The sequence below is a fragment of the Microcebus murinus genome, chromosome 17, assembly GCF_040939455.1.
Source record: "Microcebus murinus isolate Inina chromosome 17, M.murinus_Inina_mat1.0, whole genome shotgun sequence".
Taxonomy (NCBI): domain Eukaryota; kingdom Metazoa; phylum Chordata; class Mammalia; order Primates; family Cheirogaleidae; genus Microcebus; species Microcebus murinus.
In genome coordinates, this window is record NC_134120.1 from 59,498,631 (window position 1) to 59,517,096 (window position 18,466).

Genomic DNA, 18,466 nt, shown 5'->3' on the forward strand with positions numbered 1-18,466 from the left:
ACTTACTCTAGCCTGGGCAACAAGAAGACTCTGTCTCAAAAAAAAAGTCGAGGGCTGGACGCAATAATTCACACCTATAATCCTAGCAATTCAGGAGGCTGAGGCAGAAGGATTTCTAGAGGCCAGAAGTTTGAGACCACCCTGGGCAACAGAGCAAGACCTCATCTCTACAAAAAATAAAAATAAAAAATAATTAGCCAGCTGTGGTGGCATGTGCCTGTAGTCCCAGCTACTTGGAAGGGTGAGGCAGGAGCATCACTTGAGCCCAGGAGTTCAAGGCTGCAGTGAGCTGTGATCATACCACTGTATTCTAGTCTGGGTGACAAAGTGAGAACTTGTCTCAAAAAAAAAAAAAAAGTTGTGCTTCTTGTGCTCTTTTTGCTAATATTCCAGTCTGGTATACCCATCTCTCCATGGTCACCACTGACCATATTTACTGGCTTTCATTGTAGTCCCCGTTGCCTGTGCTGGCGGCTGGGCTGAGAGGCACACAGTGCTGGCTGCAAGTCAAGGTCCTGGTCTTGTCACTGCTGCTTGCTGAGCCTGCTTCCGACATTGGGATTTGCCCGCAAGGGCTGGGGGTCTGGTCTTGGGAGAAGCGCCTCCCTGTGCATCCCAGTCGCCTCCTGCCGGCCACGCCTCCTGCCGCAGCTCCACTTTAGTGCTGTAGCTGAGGTGGCTCTCACTCCAATTCTCAAATGTGCAGGAAATGTGGTTTTAAAATGTTTTTCTATAACACGATTTGTAGGTCAAACCTGCCACTCTACTGTACAGGTAGAAAGTGAACTTCAGACAGTTTGGAGATTTCCCTACTGTCTTCCCAGGGGTGTGTCTAAATACCGAGCCAATACTGAAACACTGTGCCAGGACTGTCAGATCTCCATGGCACCACCTTCCTTGTCCCCAACCCCTTCCACTAGTCACTCTATGCCTCCCTTTCTTTGGTTGGCTGCCCATCTGTTTTGCCTCTATGAACTCTGTGACCTATTATTGTCATTGCCACAGATCCCTGAGAATCAGCCCCCAACCACCACCCTGTTACCATTCCAGTCTTGCTGCACAGAATGGGAAGAATGCCCTCCTGGCTTCTGGTGGTTAAATGTTGCCATTCCAGAATTGTTAAGAATGGTTAAGAATCGCATGGCAGCATCTCCTGCTGTCAACCCTGGCCCACAGAGGATAGCCACCAACCACTTTCTATGACACTGGTACCCCTTACTTGCACATTCTGTATTGCCTTAGTGAACAGAGCCTCCTCTGGGCAACTCCAGGAAACATCTTCTCGTCTCCAACATTTCCGCTTCCCTGAGCCTTCAGGCTCCTTTAAAACTCTGCAAAGGTGGTGCTTGCATCTCTGCCTCATTAACTGCAGGCCTGTCCAAGCTTCTGGGAGCCCTCTGGTAGCACATGAGGACCAGATCCAGATGTCTTTGCCAGGACTTTATTTTTTGAGACAGTGTCTCACTCTGTCACCCCAGCTAGAGTGTGTGGCATCATCATAGCTCGCTGCAACCTTAAACTCCTGGGCTCAAGTGATCCTCTTGCCTCAGCCTCCAAGTAGCTGGAACTACAGGTGCACACCACCATGCTGAGCTAATTTTTCTTAGTTTTTGTAGAGTTGGAGTCTCACTATGTTGCTCAGGCTGGTCTCAAACTCCTGGGCTCAAGTGATCCGCCTGCCTCAGCCTCCCGAGTAGTTGGGACTATGGGCGCATGTCACCATCCCCAGCTAATGTTTCTATTTTTAGTAGAGATGGAGTCTCACTCTTGCTCAGGCTGGTCTGGAACTCCTGACCTCAAGAGGTCCTCCTGCCTTGGCCTCCCAGAGTGCTAGGATTACAGGCGTGAGCCACTTTGCCTGGCCCTTGGCAGAACTTTAAATCCTGAGTCATGGAGGATGCTCTCCTGTCAATCAACTCCCTACCCAGTCTAATATATCACCCTCCCCCCAGGTCTGGTACCCTCAAGATCCACTCCCACAGGTGTTCTCCCAGGTCCTGCAACTTCTTGGGTGACTGACCTCTTTCCTCCTGGAGTAGGGAATACTTCACTGCTTAGGCTATGTTGAGACCTGATCCTGATTATGGGTCTGGAGGCAATAAACTGAGGTGGGTCTGGAGGAGGAGGTCATCTTAGAAGGTACTCACCACAATGGAGATCTTTGCATTGCCTCCAGGCTAGATGAAGCTGTTCTCTTTCAATGAGAAGGAGGCATATTTTGCTGGCCAGGAGGGTTCAGGGGTTTCTGGGAACTTAAAGGTCTTTGGCACATCCACCCAGACATCCCACACCAGGCGTCAGGGTTCCATTCCTTCCCTTTAAAGCCCCAACTTTAATGTAGGAAAACTGTTAAGGATGGATTGGGTGTCTTTTGCAGCTCTGCTGCCCTTATGATTATATCCTGGGCCTCATTTTCAGCATGCTTTGCCTCCTAGCCATGGAAGTGAGGGTTTCTTTCTTTTTTTGAGACAGACTCTCTATCACCTGGGCTGGAGTGCACTGACATCATCACACAGCAACCTCAAATTCCCAGGCTGAAGGGATCCTCCCACCTCAGCCTCTCGAGTAGCTACTACTACAGGTGCATGCCACCATGCCCAGCTAATATTTCTGCTTTTTGTAGAGGTGGGGTCTCCCTATGTTGCTCAGGCTGGTTTTGAACTCCTGACCTCAATGGATCCTCCTTCCTCGGCCTCCCAAAGTACTAGCATTACAAGTGTGAGCCACTGTGCCTTCCTGAGGACTTCTTTACATGTTGACTGGGGAGAGTTTCTGGCTTTCACATCATGCTCTGAGTTGATAGCTAACCTGAGCCTTTCACTTTCTTGCTCCAAAGCTTCGCAGACAGTTTACAAAAGCTGGCTACCTCCGTAATCCTCACAATTACACAGCTTCCAAGCTAAAGCTGCTGCATAAGCCATGCTTTCCCTTCAACTTCTATTTCATTCCCATCTACCACAGGTATGAGTCTTTTCTTTTTTCTTTTTTTGAGACAGAGTCTCACTCTGTTGCCTGGGCTAGAGTGCCGTGTCATCAGCCTAGCTCACAGCAACCTCAATCTCCTGGGCTCAAGTGATCCTCCTGCCTCAGCCTCTGGAGTAGCTAGGACTACAGGCATGTGCCACCATGCCCGGCTAATTTTTTCTATATTTATTTATTTATTTTGAGACAGAGTCTCACTGTGTTGCCTTGGCTAGAGTGCCGTGGCGTCAGCCTAGCTCACAGCAACCTCAAACTCCTGGGCTCAAGCGATCCTCCTGCCTCAGCATCCAGAGTAGCTGGGACCACAGGCATGCGCCACCATGCCTGGCTAATTTTTTCTCTATATATTTTTAGTTGTCCAGCTAATTTACTTTTCTATTATTAGGGTAAAATTCACATAACAAAATTTACTGTTTTAGTAGAGATGGAGTCTCACTCTTGCTCAGGCTGGTCTCGAACTCCTGAATTTAAACGATCCACCCACCTCGGTCTCCCAGAGTGCTAGGATTACAGGTGTGAGTCACCGCGCCCGGCCAGGTATGAATCTTTGAGGACACCAGGAGGTTATCACTTACCAACAGTGTGTATTGGGGTTGTCTTTGTTGCCTTATGAGTGGTAAGTCATCCAGTTCTATAAGAGATTCCAATCCCGAGGGTCTGCCTTCTAATGCTGTTTCCAGTACAAACTGCTGTAGCTTAAATCCCCCCAAAAGCAGAGCTTGAGTCTAGAACATGGATGGAGTTTATTTGGTAGATTCCAGGAAACAGGTAACAGAGAGTAGGAAGAATGACACAGGGTTGGAAGGAATTTAATGAAGTGTTTTGGCTTCTGTCCCCTACTGGTTGGAGGTTGCCTCAGAGGCATTAATTGTCCTCACTACCAGGCTGTGCCTGTGGGTTGAGAGAGCCCCTGAAGCTGAGGAGAAAGCCCCAGTAGACACTGGAGGTGAAGTGCTGACAGTATACACAAAGTCATCCACCACAGCTGCAGCTGAAGTCAGAGTAGGGCTGATTGGGTATGAAGAGAAAGTCCAAGAGCATCTGCTACACTTTTCCTGCCTTCTAGGGGTTCAGAAATCTGTGATAATATTTCCCTGAGATTTAAGTGCCTATCTCTTGTGGGCCTTTGTTCATTCCAGAGATATTTGTAGAGGACCTAATGAGTATTAAGTACTTCTCTATGCTGAGATATAGGAGACAACAGAACAAAAAGCCCCGTGGAGCTTACATTTAAGTTGGGGTAGGATGACAATTAATAAAATATGTAGGCAGGGCGTGGTGGCTCATGTCCTGGTATTTGAAAGTTCTGTTTTCTAGACAGATTCTCATCTGTTTTTCATCTTAAGAGTTGAGGGCTGAGCGGGGCATGTTGGCTCACGCCTGTAATCCTAGCTCTCTGGGAGGCCGAGGCGGGAGGATTGCTCAAGGTCAAGAGTTCAAGACCAGCCTGAGCAAGAGTGAGACCCTGTCTCTACTAAAAATAGAAATTATCTGGACAACTAAAAATATATATAAAAAATTAGCCAGGCATGGTGGCGCATGCCTGTAGTCCCAGCTACTCAGAAGGCTGAGGCAGAAGGATTGCTTGAGCCCAGGAGCAAGCAATGAGCTTGAGGTTGCTGTGAGCTAGGCTGATGCTGCAGCACTCTAACCTGGGCAAGAGAGCCAGACTCTGTCTTAAAATAAAATAATATCTAGGCTGGGCATGGTGGCTTACATGTGTAATCCCAGCACTTTTGGAGGCCAAGGTGGAAGGATCGCTTGAGGCCATAATTAGAAACCAGCCTCAGCAACATAGTGAGACTCTATCCCTACAAAAAAAAAAAAAAAATTAGCTGGGTCTGGTGACGTATGCCTGTAGTCCCAGCTACTTCGGAGGCTGAGGCAGAAGGATCACTTGAGTCCAGGAGTCCGAGGCTACAGTGAGCTATGGGCACCACTGCATTGCAGCCTGGCTGACAGAGCAAGACCCTGTCTTTTTTTTTTTTTTGAGACACAGTCTCAGTTTGTCGCCCAGACCAGAGTGAGTACCATGGTGTCAGCCTAGCTCACAGCAACCTCAATCTCCTGGGCTCAAGCGATCCTGCTGCCTCAGCCTCCCAAGTAGCTGGGACTACAGGCATGCGCCACCATGCCCGGCTAATTTTTTCTATATATATATATATTAGTTGGCCAATTAATTTCTTTCTATTTTATAGTAGAAACGGGGTCTTGCTCTTGCTCAGGCTGGTCTCGAACTCCTCAGCTCAAGCAATCCGCCCGCCTCGGCCTCCCAGAGTGCTAGGATTACAGGCGTGAGCCACCACGCCCAGCTGCAAGACCCTGTCTTAAAAAAATTATTTTAATCAAAAAATATAAATAAAAAATAGAATATGTAGCATGTTAAATAGTAATAGATGCTAGAAAACATAGAGGAGGAAGGTTTGGTTGTGGGCTGGGGAGAAGGTGTGCTCTTAGAAATAGAGTCACTGGGGAACACCTCACAGAAGTGACACTCACGGGCATCCCTGAAAGGAGTGCGAACGAGTGAAGCCAGCAGGACTGGAGGCGCAGCTGTGAGGCGGGAGGGAAAGCGGAAGAGCACGGTGCCCCAGAAGCCACGCGAGGCCCTGGCTCACGGAGGAGAAGGGCCGATGCAGGCAACGCTGCCAGCCTGCAGAGACGGCAGAGAACTGGCAACAGGGCTTGACCACAGAGAGGCCGCTGGCACTCTGACAAGAGCAGGTCGGAGAGGGTGGGAGCTGAGAAGTCTGAACGGGGTCATGAGCAAACAGGAGGGGAGGCTTTGGAGACTGGAATATAAACAACTTTTTGGAATTTAGTTGTGAAGGGGAGCAGAGAACTGAGTTAGTAGCTGGAACCATGTGGGATCAAGAACTGATTTTTTTCCAAGTTCGGAGAGCTAATGGAGCTCCCCTCTTGCTATGGACAAACCTACAGCCTTTTGACTACCTCCTCAAACCCCAAAATATCTTTGCATAGCTCAGGTGTACAGAAGATTCTGAGCTGCAGGAGGAGAAAACCAGTCTTCAGTTCTGCTTTCAGCTCTGTCACTTCCTTCTGGGGCATGGATTTGGCTGCCTCAAGCAGGGAATTAAATTCCAGAGCAGAAAGAACAAAGTCAGAAATCTCAAAATATCATCTTACTCCATCTGATCCAGGCCTTTATCCACAGATGCGCCTCTCCAAACAGGGCACATGCTGTGGGGCTCCCTGCTGGCTGATGCCACCTTGGCAGGGCACATCCCTTTCTCTACTCTAGACTATTTGTTTTCAGGTATTCTGGCCAAAGCAATATTCCCTAAGCTTCAGGCATTCTTGGGAACCTTTATGATTTTGCTATGTGGGCATACCACATTGACTTTTTACTTTATGTTTTTTTGTTTTGTTTTGTTGAGACAGAGTCTCGCTTTGTTGCCCAGGCTAGAGTGAGTGCTGTGGCATCAGCCTAGCTCACAGCAACCTCAATCTCCTGGGCTCAGGCAATCCTGCTGCCTCAGCCTCCCGAGTAGCTGGGACTACAGGCATGCGCCACCATGCCCGGCTAATTTTTTCTCTATATATTAGTTGGCCAATTAATTTCTCTCTATTTATAGTAGAGACAGGGTCTTGCTCTTCTTCAGGCTGGTTTCAAACTCCTGACCTTGAGCGATCCGCCCGCCTCAGCCTCCCAGAGTGCTAGGATTACAGGCGTGAGCCACCATGCCAGCCTTGTTTTGAGACAGAGTCTCACTCTGTTGCCCAGCTACAGTGCTGTAGTGTCAGCCTAGCTCACAGCAGCCTCAAACTCCTGGGCTCAAGCAATCATTCTGCCTCAGCCTCCCAAGTACCTGGGACTATAGGCATGCACCACCATACCCAGCTAATTTTTTCTATTTTTGGTAGAGATGGGGTCTCACTCTTGCTCAGGCTGGTCTCGAACTCCTGAGCTCAACTGATCTGCCTGCCTCGGCCTCCCAGAGTGCTAGGATTACAGGCGTGAGTCACCATGCCCGGCCTTTATGTTTTGATGATATAAGCACCTGCTTTACTTTTCTATTATTAGGGTAAAATTCACATAAAAATATTTACTGTTTTAAAGGGTATAAATCAGTGTCTTTTAGTAACATTACAATATTGTGCATCAATTACCACTGTAGTTCTGAAACATTTTTCTTTTTTTTTCTATATATATTAGTTGGCCAATTAATTTCTTTCTATTTATAATAGAGACAGGGTCTCGCTCTTGCTCAGGCTGGTTTCGAACTCCTGACCTGGAGCAATCCACCTGTGTCAGCCTCCCAAAGTGCTAGGATTATAGGCGTGAGCCACGGCGCCTGGCCTCTGAAACATTTTTCATCGTCCCAAAAGGAAATTCCATTAAGCAACTCCTTCCTCCCATCTCCTGGTAACCTAACCTTTCTGTTCCTGTGGCTCTATTATGGATATCCTTTTTTATTTTCAAGAGTCAGGTTCCTGCTATGTTGCCCAGGCTGGCCTAGAACTCCTGGAGTCGAGGGATCCTCCCACTTGAGCCTCCCAACTACAGGTGTGAGCCACTGCCCCTGGGAATTCTGGATATATTCTATAAATGGAATCATACAATATGTGGTCCTTTGTGTTTGGCTTCTCCATTACTGGCACATTTTGTGCTTGATTTTTTTTCTCATGTGTTGCTTTTTTGGGGGGGGAGACAAAGTCTTACTCTGTCACCTGGGCTAGAGTGCCGTGGAGACATCATATCATCATAGCCTCACTGCAACCTCAAAGTCCTGGGCTCAAGCGATCCTCCTGTCTCAGCCTCCCGTGTAGCTGGGACTACAGACATGCACAACTATGCCCAGCTAATTTTTCTACTTTTAGTAGAGATGGGGTCACTCTTGCTCAGGCTGGTCTCATGGCCCCAAGCCATCCCCCCACCACAAAGTGCTAAGATTACAGGCATGATCCACCATGCCCAGCTATTACCTATTTTTTAAGGAAATCTTATTTCACAACCATTATAATTAGGTTATTTACTTAATCCCTATTAAATACAGGATTAAAATACAAAAGAATATCTCTCAAGTCATTTTTAAGCTTAGTGCCTAATGACATGTCTTGTGTTTTGCTGAATTAATAAATAAGACCACATTCTTACAGGAAATGGTGGTTTTGTAATCCCTAATCTACTCCTGAAACCAAGCCAGGCTGAGGAAAGACACCCACATTTTCTTGTGGTGGTAGGGTCCCAATCCTGCAGAATTTACAACATTGTCTTTTTTTTTTTCCTTTGAGACAGAGTCTCACTATGTTGCCCCGCCTAGAGTGCCGTGGCATCAGCCTAGCTCACAGCAACCTCAAACTCCTGGGCTCAAGCAATCCTACCTCAGCCTCCCGAGAAGCTGGGACTACAGGCATGCACCACCATGCCTGGCTAATTTTTTCTATATATATTTAGTTGTCCAATTAATTTCTTTCTATTTTTAGTAGAGACAGGGTCTTGCTCTTGCTCAGGCTGGTTTCGAACTCCTGACCTTGAGCAATCCTCCCACCTCAGCCTCCCAGAGTGCTAGGATTATAGGTATGAGCCACCGTGCCAGGTCTTACAACGTTGTCTTGAATACCAAATGGTCCAAATGGTTTGTCTACATTCGGGTGGAAGGTTGCAGATTGCAGGGACCAGTGGCCCCATCTTCGTTCTGTATCCTTAAGTATCTTTCACAGGTACAATACACTCCCTTTCTCAACAACTCATGTAATACTTCATGTGCATGTGCGGGCGTGGGTGGGTGCACCCCACAGATCTGCCATGGGCCCCTGGTGGATGTGAAGCTGGCCAAGAGGTTATAGCAACGGTTCAGCTAAAGGCAACCACCGCCAGACAGAATGAAGGTCCAGGGTGGCCAAGTCTTCCTGGTTTTTCAGGGGACCACAAGAAATCTGGTTTTTTAATGGGATATCTCCAAATTATAAAACATTGATAACTAATGCAAAACAAAATTATTTTTACAGTGGGTCAAAGAGACCCCTCATTCTTCGGAGGAGAAAAAGGAGGCCTGTAACAGAGACATGACTCTCCAAAAAGACAAACAGTCTGGTGAGGGCGGCCGTCCCAAATTTTTTAAAAGCTTTTTGTCTGGGACAAAAATACACTTACCCTGGGATTGTTAGTCTCTGAGTCTACACCCTCATTCGCCTAGGTCCCAAGTCTCTAACCCTCCTACCTCTAGGGCCCAAGTCTCTAACCCTCCTTCCCCTAGGGCCCAAGTCTCGAACCCTCCTTCACGTAGGGCACAAAGTCTCTAACCCTCCTTCCTTCCCCTAGGGCCCAAGTCTCTAACCCTCCTTCCTCTAGGGCCCAAGTCTTTAACCCTCCTTCCCCTAGGACCCAAGTCTCTACCCTCTTTCCCCTAGGGCCCAAGTCTCTACCCTCCTTCCCCTAGGGCCCAAGTCTCGAACCCTCCTTCACGTAGGGCACAAAGTCTCTAACCCTCCTTCCTTCCCCTAGGGCCCAAGTCTCTACCCTCTTTCCCCTAGGGCCCAAGTCTCCAACCCTCCTTCCCCTAGGGCCCAAGTCTCTAACCCTCCTTCCCCTAGGGCCCAAGTCTCTAACCCTCCTTCCCCTAGGGCCCAAGTCTCTAACCTTCCTTCCCCTAGGGCCCAAGTCTCTAACCCTCCTTCCCCTAGGGCCCAAGTCTCTAACCCTCCTTCCCCTAGGACCCAAGTCTCTAACCCTCCTTCCCCTAGGGCCCAAGTCTCTAACCCTCCTTCCCCTAGGGCCCAAGTCTCTAACCCTCCTTCCCCTAGGGCCCAAGTCTCTAACCTTCCTTCCCCTAGGGTCCAACTCTCTAACCTTCCTTCCCCTAGGGTCCAACTCTTTAACCTTCCTTCCCCTAGGGCCCAAGTCTCTAACCCTCCTTCCCCTAGGGTCCAACTCTCTAACCTTCCTTCCCCTAGGGTCCAACTCTTTAACCTTCCTTCCCCTAGGGCCCAAGTCTCTAACCCTCCTTCCCCTAGGGCCCAAGTCTCTAACCCTCCTTCCCCTAGGGCCCAAGTCTCCAACCCTCCTTCCCCTAGGGCCCAAGTCTCCAACCCTCCTTTCCTTAGGGCCCAAGTCTCTAACCCTCCTTCCCCTAGGGCCCAAGTCTCTAACCCTCCTTCCCCTAGGGCCCAAGTCTCCAACCCTCCTTCCCCTAGGACCCAAGTCTCCAACCCTCCTTTCCTTAGGGCCCAAGTCTCTAACCCTCCTTCCCCTAGGACCCAAGTCTCTAACCCTCCTTCACCTAGGGCCCAAGTCTCTAACCCTCCTTCCCCTAGGACCCAAGTCTTTAACCCTCCTTCCCCTAGGACCCAAGTCTCCAACCCTCCTTCCTCTAGGGCCCAAGTCTCTAACCCTCCTTCCCCTAGGGCCCAAAGTCTCTAACCCTCCTTCCCCTAGGGCACAAGGTCTCTAACCCTCCTTCCTCTAGGGCCCAAGTCTTTAACCCTCCTTCCCCTAGGGCCCAAGTCTCCAACCCTCCTTCACCTAGGACCCAAGTCTCCAACCCTCCTTCCCCTAGGACCCAAGTCTCCAACCCTCCTTCACCTAGGACCCAAGTCTCCAACCCTCCTTCCCCTAGGACCCAAGTCTCCAACCCTCCTTTCCTTAGGGCCCAAGTCTCTAACCCTCCTTCCCTTAGGGCACAAGTCTCTAACCCTCCTTCCCCTAGGACCCAAAGTCTCTAACCCTCCTTCCCCTAGGACCCAAGTCTCTAACCCTCCTTCCCCTAGGGCCCAAGTCTCTACCCTCTTTCCCCTAGGGCCCAAGTCTCTAACCCTCCTTCCCCTAGGGCCCAAGTCTCTAACCTTCCTTCCCCTAGGGTCCAACTCTCTAACCTTCCTTCCCCTAGGGTCCAACTCTTTAACCTTCCTTCCCCTAGGGCCCAAGTCTCTAACCCTCCTTCCCCTAGGGCCCAAGTCTCTAACCCTCCTTCCCCTAGGGCCCAAGTCTCTAACCTTCCTTCCCCTAGGGTCCAACTCTCTAACCTTCCTTCCCCTAGGGTCCAACTCTTTAACCTTCCTTCCCCTAGGGCCCAAGTCTCTAACCCTCCTTCCCCTAGGGTCCAACTCTTTAACCTTCCTTCCCCTAGGGCCCAAGTCTCTAACCCTCCTTCCCCTAGGGCCCAAGTCTCTAACCCTCCTTCCCCTAGGGCCCAAGTCTCCAACCCTCCTTCCCCTAGGGCCCAAGTCTCCAACCCTCCTTTCCTTAGGGCCCAAGTCTCTAACCCTCCTTCCCCTAGGGCCCAAGTCTCTAACCCTCCTTCCCCTAGGGCCCAAGTCTCCAACCCTCCTTCCCCTAGGACCCAAGTCTCCAACCCTCCTTTCCTTAGGGCCCAAGTCTCTAACCCTCCTTCCCCTAGGACCCAAGTCTCTAACCCTCCTTCCCCTAGGGCCCAAGTCTCTAACCCTCCTTCCCCTAGGACCCAAGTCTTTAACCCTCCTTCCCCTAGGACCCAAGTCTCCAACCCTCCTTCCTCTAGGGCCCAAGTCTCTAACCCTCCTTCCCCTAGGGCCCAAGTCTCTAACCCTCCTTCCCCTAGGGCACAAGGTCTCTAACCCTCCTTCCTCTAGGGCCCAAGTCTTTAACCCTCCTTCCCCTAGGGCCCTAGTCTCCAACCCTCCTTCACCTAGGACCCAAGTCTCCAACCCTCCTTCCCCTAGGACCCAAGTCTCCAACCCTCCTTCACCTAGGACCCAAGTCTCCAACCCTCCTTCCCCTAGGACCCAAGTCTCCAACCCTCCTTTCCTTAGGGCCCAAGTCTCTAACCCTCCTTCCCTTAGGGCACAAGTCTCTAACCCTCCTTCCCCTAGGACCCAAAGTCTCTAACCCTCCTTCCCCTAGGACCCAAGTCTCTAACCCTCCTTCCCCTAGGGCCCAAGTCTCTACCCTCTTTCCCCTAGGGCCCAAGTCTCTACCCTCTTTCCCCTAGGGCCCAAGTCTCTAACCCTCCTTCCCCTAGGGCCCAAGTCTCTAACCTTCCTTCCCCTAGGGTCCAACTCTCTAACCTTCCTTCCCCTAGGGTCCAACTCTTTAACCTTCCTTCCCCTAGGGCCCAAGTCTCTAACCCTCCTTCCCCTAGGGCCCAAGTCTCTAACCCTCCTTCCCCTAGGGCCCAAGTCTCTAACCTTCCTTCCCCTAGGGTCCAACTCTCTAACCTTCCTTCCCCTAGGGTCCAACTCTTTAACCTTCCTTCCCCTAGGGCCCAAGTCTCTAACCCTCCTTCCCCTAGGGCCCAAGTCTCTAACCCTCCTTCCCCTAGGGCCCAAGTCTCCAACCCTCCTTCCCCTAGGACCCAAGTCTCCAACCCTCCTTTCCTTAGGGCCCAAGTCTCTAACCCTCCTTCCCCTAGGACCCAAGTCTCTAACCCTCCTTCCCCTAGGACCCAAGTCTTTAACCCTCCTTCCCCTAGGACCCAAGTCTCTAACCCTCCTTCCCCTAGGACCCAAGTCTCCAACCCTCCTTCCCCTAGGACCCAAGTCTCCAACCCTCCTTTCCTTAGGGCCCAAGACTCTAACCCTCCTTCCCTTAGGGCACAAGTCTCTAACCCTCCTTCCCCTAGGACCCAAAGTCTCTAACCCTCCTTCCCCTAGGGCCCAACGTCTCTAACCCTCCTTCCCCTAGGGCACAAAGTCTCTAACCCTCCTTCCCCTAGGGCCCAAGTCTCTAACCCTCCTTCCCCTAGGGCACAAGTCTCTAACCCTCCTTCCCCTAGGGCCCAAAGTCTCTAACCCTCCTTCCCCTAGGGCCCAACGTCTCTAACCCTCCTTCCCCTAGGGCACAAAGTCTCTAACCCTCCTTCCCCTAGGGCCCAAGTCTCTAACCCTCCTTCCCCTAGGGCCCAAAGTCTCTAACCCTCCTTCCCCTAGGGCCCAAGTCTCTAACCCTCCTTCACCTAGGGCCCAACGTCTCTAACCATCATTCCGCTAGGGCCCAAGTGTCTAGCCCTCCTTCCCCTAGGGCACAAGGTCTCTAACCCTATTTCCCCTAGGGCCCAAGTCTCTAACCCTCCTTCCCCTTAGGCCCAAGGTCTCTAACCCTATTTCTCCTAGGGCTCAACGTGTTTAACCCTCCATCCCCTAGGGCCCAACGTCTCTAACCCTCCTTCCCCTAGGGCACAAGGTCTCTAACCCTCCTTCCTCTAGGGCCCAAGTCTTTAACCCTCCTTCCCCTAGGACCCAAGTCTCCAACCCTCCTTCCCCTAGGACCCAAGTCTCCAACCCTCCTTTCCTTAGGGCCCAAGTCTCTAACCCTCCTTCCCTTAGGGCACAAGTCTCTAACCCTCCTTCCCCTAGGGCCCAAAGTCTCTAACCCTCCTTCCCCTAGGGCCCAACGTCTCTAACCCTCCTTCCCCTAGGGCACAAAGTCTCTAACCCTCCTTCCCCTAGGGCCCAAAGTCTCTAACCCTCCTTCCCCTAGGGCCCAACGTCTCTAACCCTCCTTCCCCTAGGGCACAAAGTCTCTAACCCTCCTTCCCCTAGGACCCAAGTCTCCAACCCTCCTTCCCCTAGGACCCAAGTCTCCAACCCTCCTTTCCTTAGGGCCCAAGTCTCTAACCCTCCTTCCCTTAGGGCACAAGTCTCTAACCCTCCTTCCCCTAGGGCCCAAAGTCTCTAACCCTCCTTCCCCTAGGGCCCAACGTCTCTAACCCTCCTTCCCCTAGGGCCCAAGTCTCCAACCCTCCTTCCCCTAGGACCCAAGTCTCCAACCCTCCTTTCCTTAGGGCCCAAGTCTCTAACCCTCCTTCCCTTAGGGCACAAGTCTCTAACCCTCCTTCCCCTAGGGCCCAAAGTCTCTAACCCTCCTTCCCCTAGGGCCCAAGTCTCTAACCCTCCTTCCCCTTAGGCCCAAGGTCTCTAACCCTATTTCTCCTAGGGCTCAACGTGTTTAACCCTCCATCCCCTAGGGCCCAACGTCTCTAACCCTCCTTCCCCTAGGGCACAAGCCTCTAACCCTCCTTCACCTAGGGCCCAAGGTCTCTAACCCTCCTTCCCCTAGGGCCCAAGTCTCTAACCCTCCTTCACCTAGGATCCAAGTCTCTAACCCTCCTTCACCTAGGGCCCAATGTCTCAACCCTTCTTCCCCTAGGGCCCAAGTCTCTAACCCTCCTTCACCTAGGGACCAGGTCTCTAACCCTCCTTCACCTAGGGCCCAATGTCTCAACCCTTCTTCCCCTAGGGCCCAAGTCTCTAACCCTCCATCCCCTAGGGACCAGGTCTCTAACCCTCCTTCACCTAGGGCCCAAGTCTCTAACCCTCCTTCACCTAGGGCCCAATGTCTCAACCCTCCTTCACCTAGGGTCCAATGTCTCAACCCTCCTTCACCTAGGGCCCAAGTCTCTAATCCTCCTTCACCTAGGGCCCAATGTCTCAACCCTCCTTCCCCTAGGGCCCAAGTCTCTAACCCTCCTTCACCTAGGGCCCAATGTCTCAACCCTCCTTCACCTAGGGCCCAATGTCTCAACCCTCCTTCACCTAGGGCCCAAGTCTCTAACCCTCCTTCACCTAGGGCCCAATGTCTCAACCCTCCTTCGCCTAGGGCCCAAGTCTCTAACCCTCCTTCACCTAGGATCCAAGTCTCTAACCCTCCTTCACCTAGGGCCCAATGTCTCAACCCTTCTTCCCCTAGGGCCCAAGTCTCTAACCCTCCTTCACCTAGGGACCAGGTCTCTAACCCTCCTTCACCTAGGGCCCAATGTCTCAACCCTTCTTCCCCTAGGGCCCAAGTCTCTAACCCTCCTTCACCTAGGGACCAGGTCTCTAACCCTCCTTCACCTAGGGCCCAATGTCTCAACCCTTCTTCCCCTAGGGCCCAAGTCTCTAACCCTCCATCCCCTAGGGACCAGGTCTCTAACCCTCCTTCACCTAGGGCCCAAGTCTCTAACCCTCCTTCACCTAGGGCCCAATGTCTCAACCCTCCTTCACCTAGGGTCCAATGTCTCAACCCTCCTTCACCTAGGGCCCAAGTCTCTAATCCTCCTTCACCTAGGGCCCAATGTCTCAACCCTCCTTCCCCTAGGGCCCAAGTCTCTAACCCTCCTTCACCTAGGGCCCAATGTCTCAACCCTCCTTCACCTAGGGCCCAATGTCTCAACCCTCCTTCACCTAGGGCCCAAGTCTCTAACCCTCCTTCACCTAGGGCCCAATGTCTCAACCCTCCTTCACCTAGGGTCCAATGTCTCAACCCTCCTTCACCTAGGGCCCAATGTCTCAACCCTCCTTCGCCTAGGGCCTAAAGGACCAAGGACAAAGTCCCCTTTCCTCCCACCCCAGCTTCCTCACCGCCCTCTGGGCCACACCCTCCATTCCCTGAGCGCTGCGGGTTCCTCCCCGTCTGGACCTCGCCCTAGTTCCCCGCAGGTCGCAGGGGTGCACTATCTGCCCCTCGCCCCGCACTGCCTGTTGCAAGCCGGGCTCCCCTCCGCACTGCGGGGGGCGGAACACAGACCCTGCCCCTCGGCCCCACCGCGCACTCCCGAGACAGGCTGCTCGGGTGTGCGGCCCCAGCCTGCGCCGAGGGACAGTGCTGAGAGCACGCAGCCCCCCCGCCGCGCGCAGCCCGCCCCAGGCACGGCGAGGCAGGGTCCCAGCGCGGGAGGCGCGAGGCGCGCGAGCCCGGACGGGGCTTTATTGCGTCACCGCGACTCCAGGGCGCGCGGCTCGATCATGAGCACGCCGCCGGCGCCTTCGCGCTTGCGCATCTTCCGCTGCCAGGCGCGCGCCGCGGCGGCCGGGCTGAGCTCGGGGTTGAGCTTCTTCTCCAGCAGGTGCATGCGCGCCGTGGTCTCGGTCAGCATGTCCATGAGCAGTTCCTGCTGCAGCTTCAGGTAGTTGTTTTCCTCCAGCAGCACCTGGCTCTTGACCCGCTGCACCTGCGCCTTCCAGCCCGCCATGGTCGGCGAGCGCAGCGGCGGCCGCGCCCGCGCCAGCTCGCCCTCCGGGACCCAGCGGCCGCCGTGGAACACGAAGGCCTCGTCGGCGAGGCGCGTGCGCGGCGCGCCGTAGCTGAGGCCGAGCTCGGCCTGGCGCGTCCGGTGGTCCAGCATGTAGAAGGTGGACATGGAGGAGATGCGGCGCAGCGGCGGCCGCCGCGGCGAGAAGCGCCGGGAGCAGTGGTCGGCCCAGAACCGCCGCAGCTGCTCCCACAGGCCGCCGGCCTGGCTCGCAGCCAGGCACTCGAAGGCTGCCAGGGTGAGGGCCGGGTGGGCCTCGCGGGGCGCGCAGGTGCCGGGAGGGGAGCCGCGGGGACGCCGGCGACCCGGGCTGCACCCTTGTCTCGAGCCCCGGTGTCCTGAATGATGAAGGCGAGCCAGGGGCGCTGCTGGGGAGCAAGAGTCCGGGTGACCAGCCTGCGCCGCACAGGCCGCCCCTCACACCGCGAGGCCCAGTGGACATGGCTGCAGCCCTGCGGCCTGCACTGGGGGCTCTCCAGCTGCTGGTTGCTGAGGACCCCCATCCCTCCACACGCGCCCAGCAGCATTCTCACCGAAACCACCTTCCCCAAAGAGCACTCGGTGTCAGGCCCCGCGGGTAGATATGCCATCCCTGTGCTCTGAGCTGCACCTGGAAGGGGTTATGCGTGGGGAGAAGGGAATGGTACTTGAAGGAGGAGCAGGGCTGTGCCGGTGGGTGGGGGATGGGAAGTGGAGGGCTGCTAGGCAGAGTGAAGAGCCAGCAAGGCTTTCATGTTCCAGATGTGAGGAAGAGCTTGGGTGGGATTGATGTTGGGAGTAGCAGAAGAGGAAGGTGGACAGGCAGGCTCAGAACATTCTGCAGGTAAGGGAACGGCTGAAGGATTACAAAGCCAGGGTTAGATTTGGATTCTGAGAAGAATCTGGTGGCATGCTAGCATAGCCAACACCTTTACTGCCCTTGTCATTGTTATTTGACAATCTTGCACTAGCACCTGCTCTGTACTAGGGCGCCAGTCTGGTCCCAACCCAGTCTGTGCCTGCCCTCAAGATGCTCCTGGTCCAGCTGGGAAAACAGATGTGTGTGTGTGTGTCACAGTCCAATGTTTTCAGTGCCATCCTGGGGCATGTGCCATGTGCTTTAAGGCTCCAGGTAACAGGGATTGTGCACATGACTTTTGTTCCAAGCAGACTACACCCTCCAGGAATCTACGGTCCAGATAACAGACAAATCCCATTCTATCCACCTCTTTCCTTCTAGTATGTGCTCATTCCATTGTGTGAGAAAGGGAGCTACATGTTTTTAATTCCTCTTCCGCCCACAGAGGGTGAAAAGAGAAAGCTGGGCAGGATTCCCTCTGTCATGCCTTTGTTAGTTCAACACACACTTATTCCTCACATATAACTGGGCAGAGGGTGGATGGTATCATCCCCTAGATCTGGTTCAGGGAGGCCTTCTCCAGAAGCCCACATCCAGGCCCATCCTAGTATGCATCTTCCCAGAGGCCCCTTCCCCAATAATGCTGGCTGCATGCTGTGCCTCACCTGGAAGATGTGGAGGTGCCAAGCTGCTGTCCAGACCTGGCCCCATCTCAGCCTCAACTCCTGTTTACCTGCTGTGACTCACAATGCCTCCAAGCCAGGCCAACCCAGAACAGAAGGGGTGTCAGTTGCTGAGCTGTGAAACAGACCTTGGGCTCTCGCCTGCCTGCATTCAGTGTGATTATTGAGCACTTACTATACTGCAGGCACTGTTTTAAGGAATTAAGGAAGATATTCCTTCATTAAGCTAGCATTCCTGTGGGGTGGGGGTCATCAGAGTCTGAGACCAGAATTTGTTCTAGGGGAATTAACAATTTAGTCCCTCATGAAGCTAACGTAGGATGTCATGGGTCAGGTTCCCTAGAAGCAGAGTCTACGATGAGCATTCCTGTTGGAGTGGTTTATTGAGGAAGTGCTCTCAGGAGAAGGGAGGGAGGGAAGCAGGGCAGGGTAGAAGGCTGAAGTTGAGCTAGAGTGTGGTCTTGAGTGGGGTCTAGCTTCAGCCTGATCCCATCAGGAACACTGAGCACCAGTGGCCCCAGAGTTAGGTGTTCTTGAGGCAAGAAAGCCAGTGTTTTGTACCCTCCCCCATATTTCCCTCAGTTATTGGCAGAGGCTACTGTGATTTGCCAGCCAGCACTCATCAGCATCACCAGTGATAGGGATCTGAGTGGGGTGCCCACAGCATAGAGGAGGGGGAGGTGAATAGATGATAAAAATGAAGGGAAATTACTAAATGAATAAGAATTTCTGATTGTGATACATGCAGTGAAAAAAACCCAGGGAATTACAGAAAGTAACTTTCGGATAAGGTGAGGGGTGGGACCTAATTTAGACATGATGCTCAGTGAAGGCACTTGTGACGTCCATGCTAATACCTGCATGATGAGGAGACCCTAGCCCCTTGAAGATCTGGGGGCTAGAGGCAGAGAGGAGCTGGGCACATTGGAAGTACGAATGCCATGTGTTGGAACAGTGGAAGGAAATAAGCTCAGCCCTACCAGCCACGCGGAACCTTCCTATCTGTCTACTTG

The 18,466-nt window shown here is 52.8% G+C and overlaps 1 protein-coding gene across 1 annotated transcript; it reads right to left on the reverse strand.

Moving 5' to 3' along the window:
- Window positions 1-15,563: 15,563 nt before the first annotated feature.
- Window positions 15,564-16,374, reverse strand: CBY3 (chibby family member 3). The gene is given in 2 exon segments (XM_020282093.2): window positions 15,564-16,257; window positions 16,259-16,374. Coding segments are annotated over 2 exon segments (759 nt in total). The 3' UTR covers window positions 15,564-15,614.
- Between the last annotated feature and the right edge of the window lie 2,092 nt (window positions 16,375-18,466).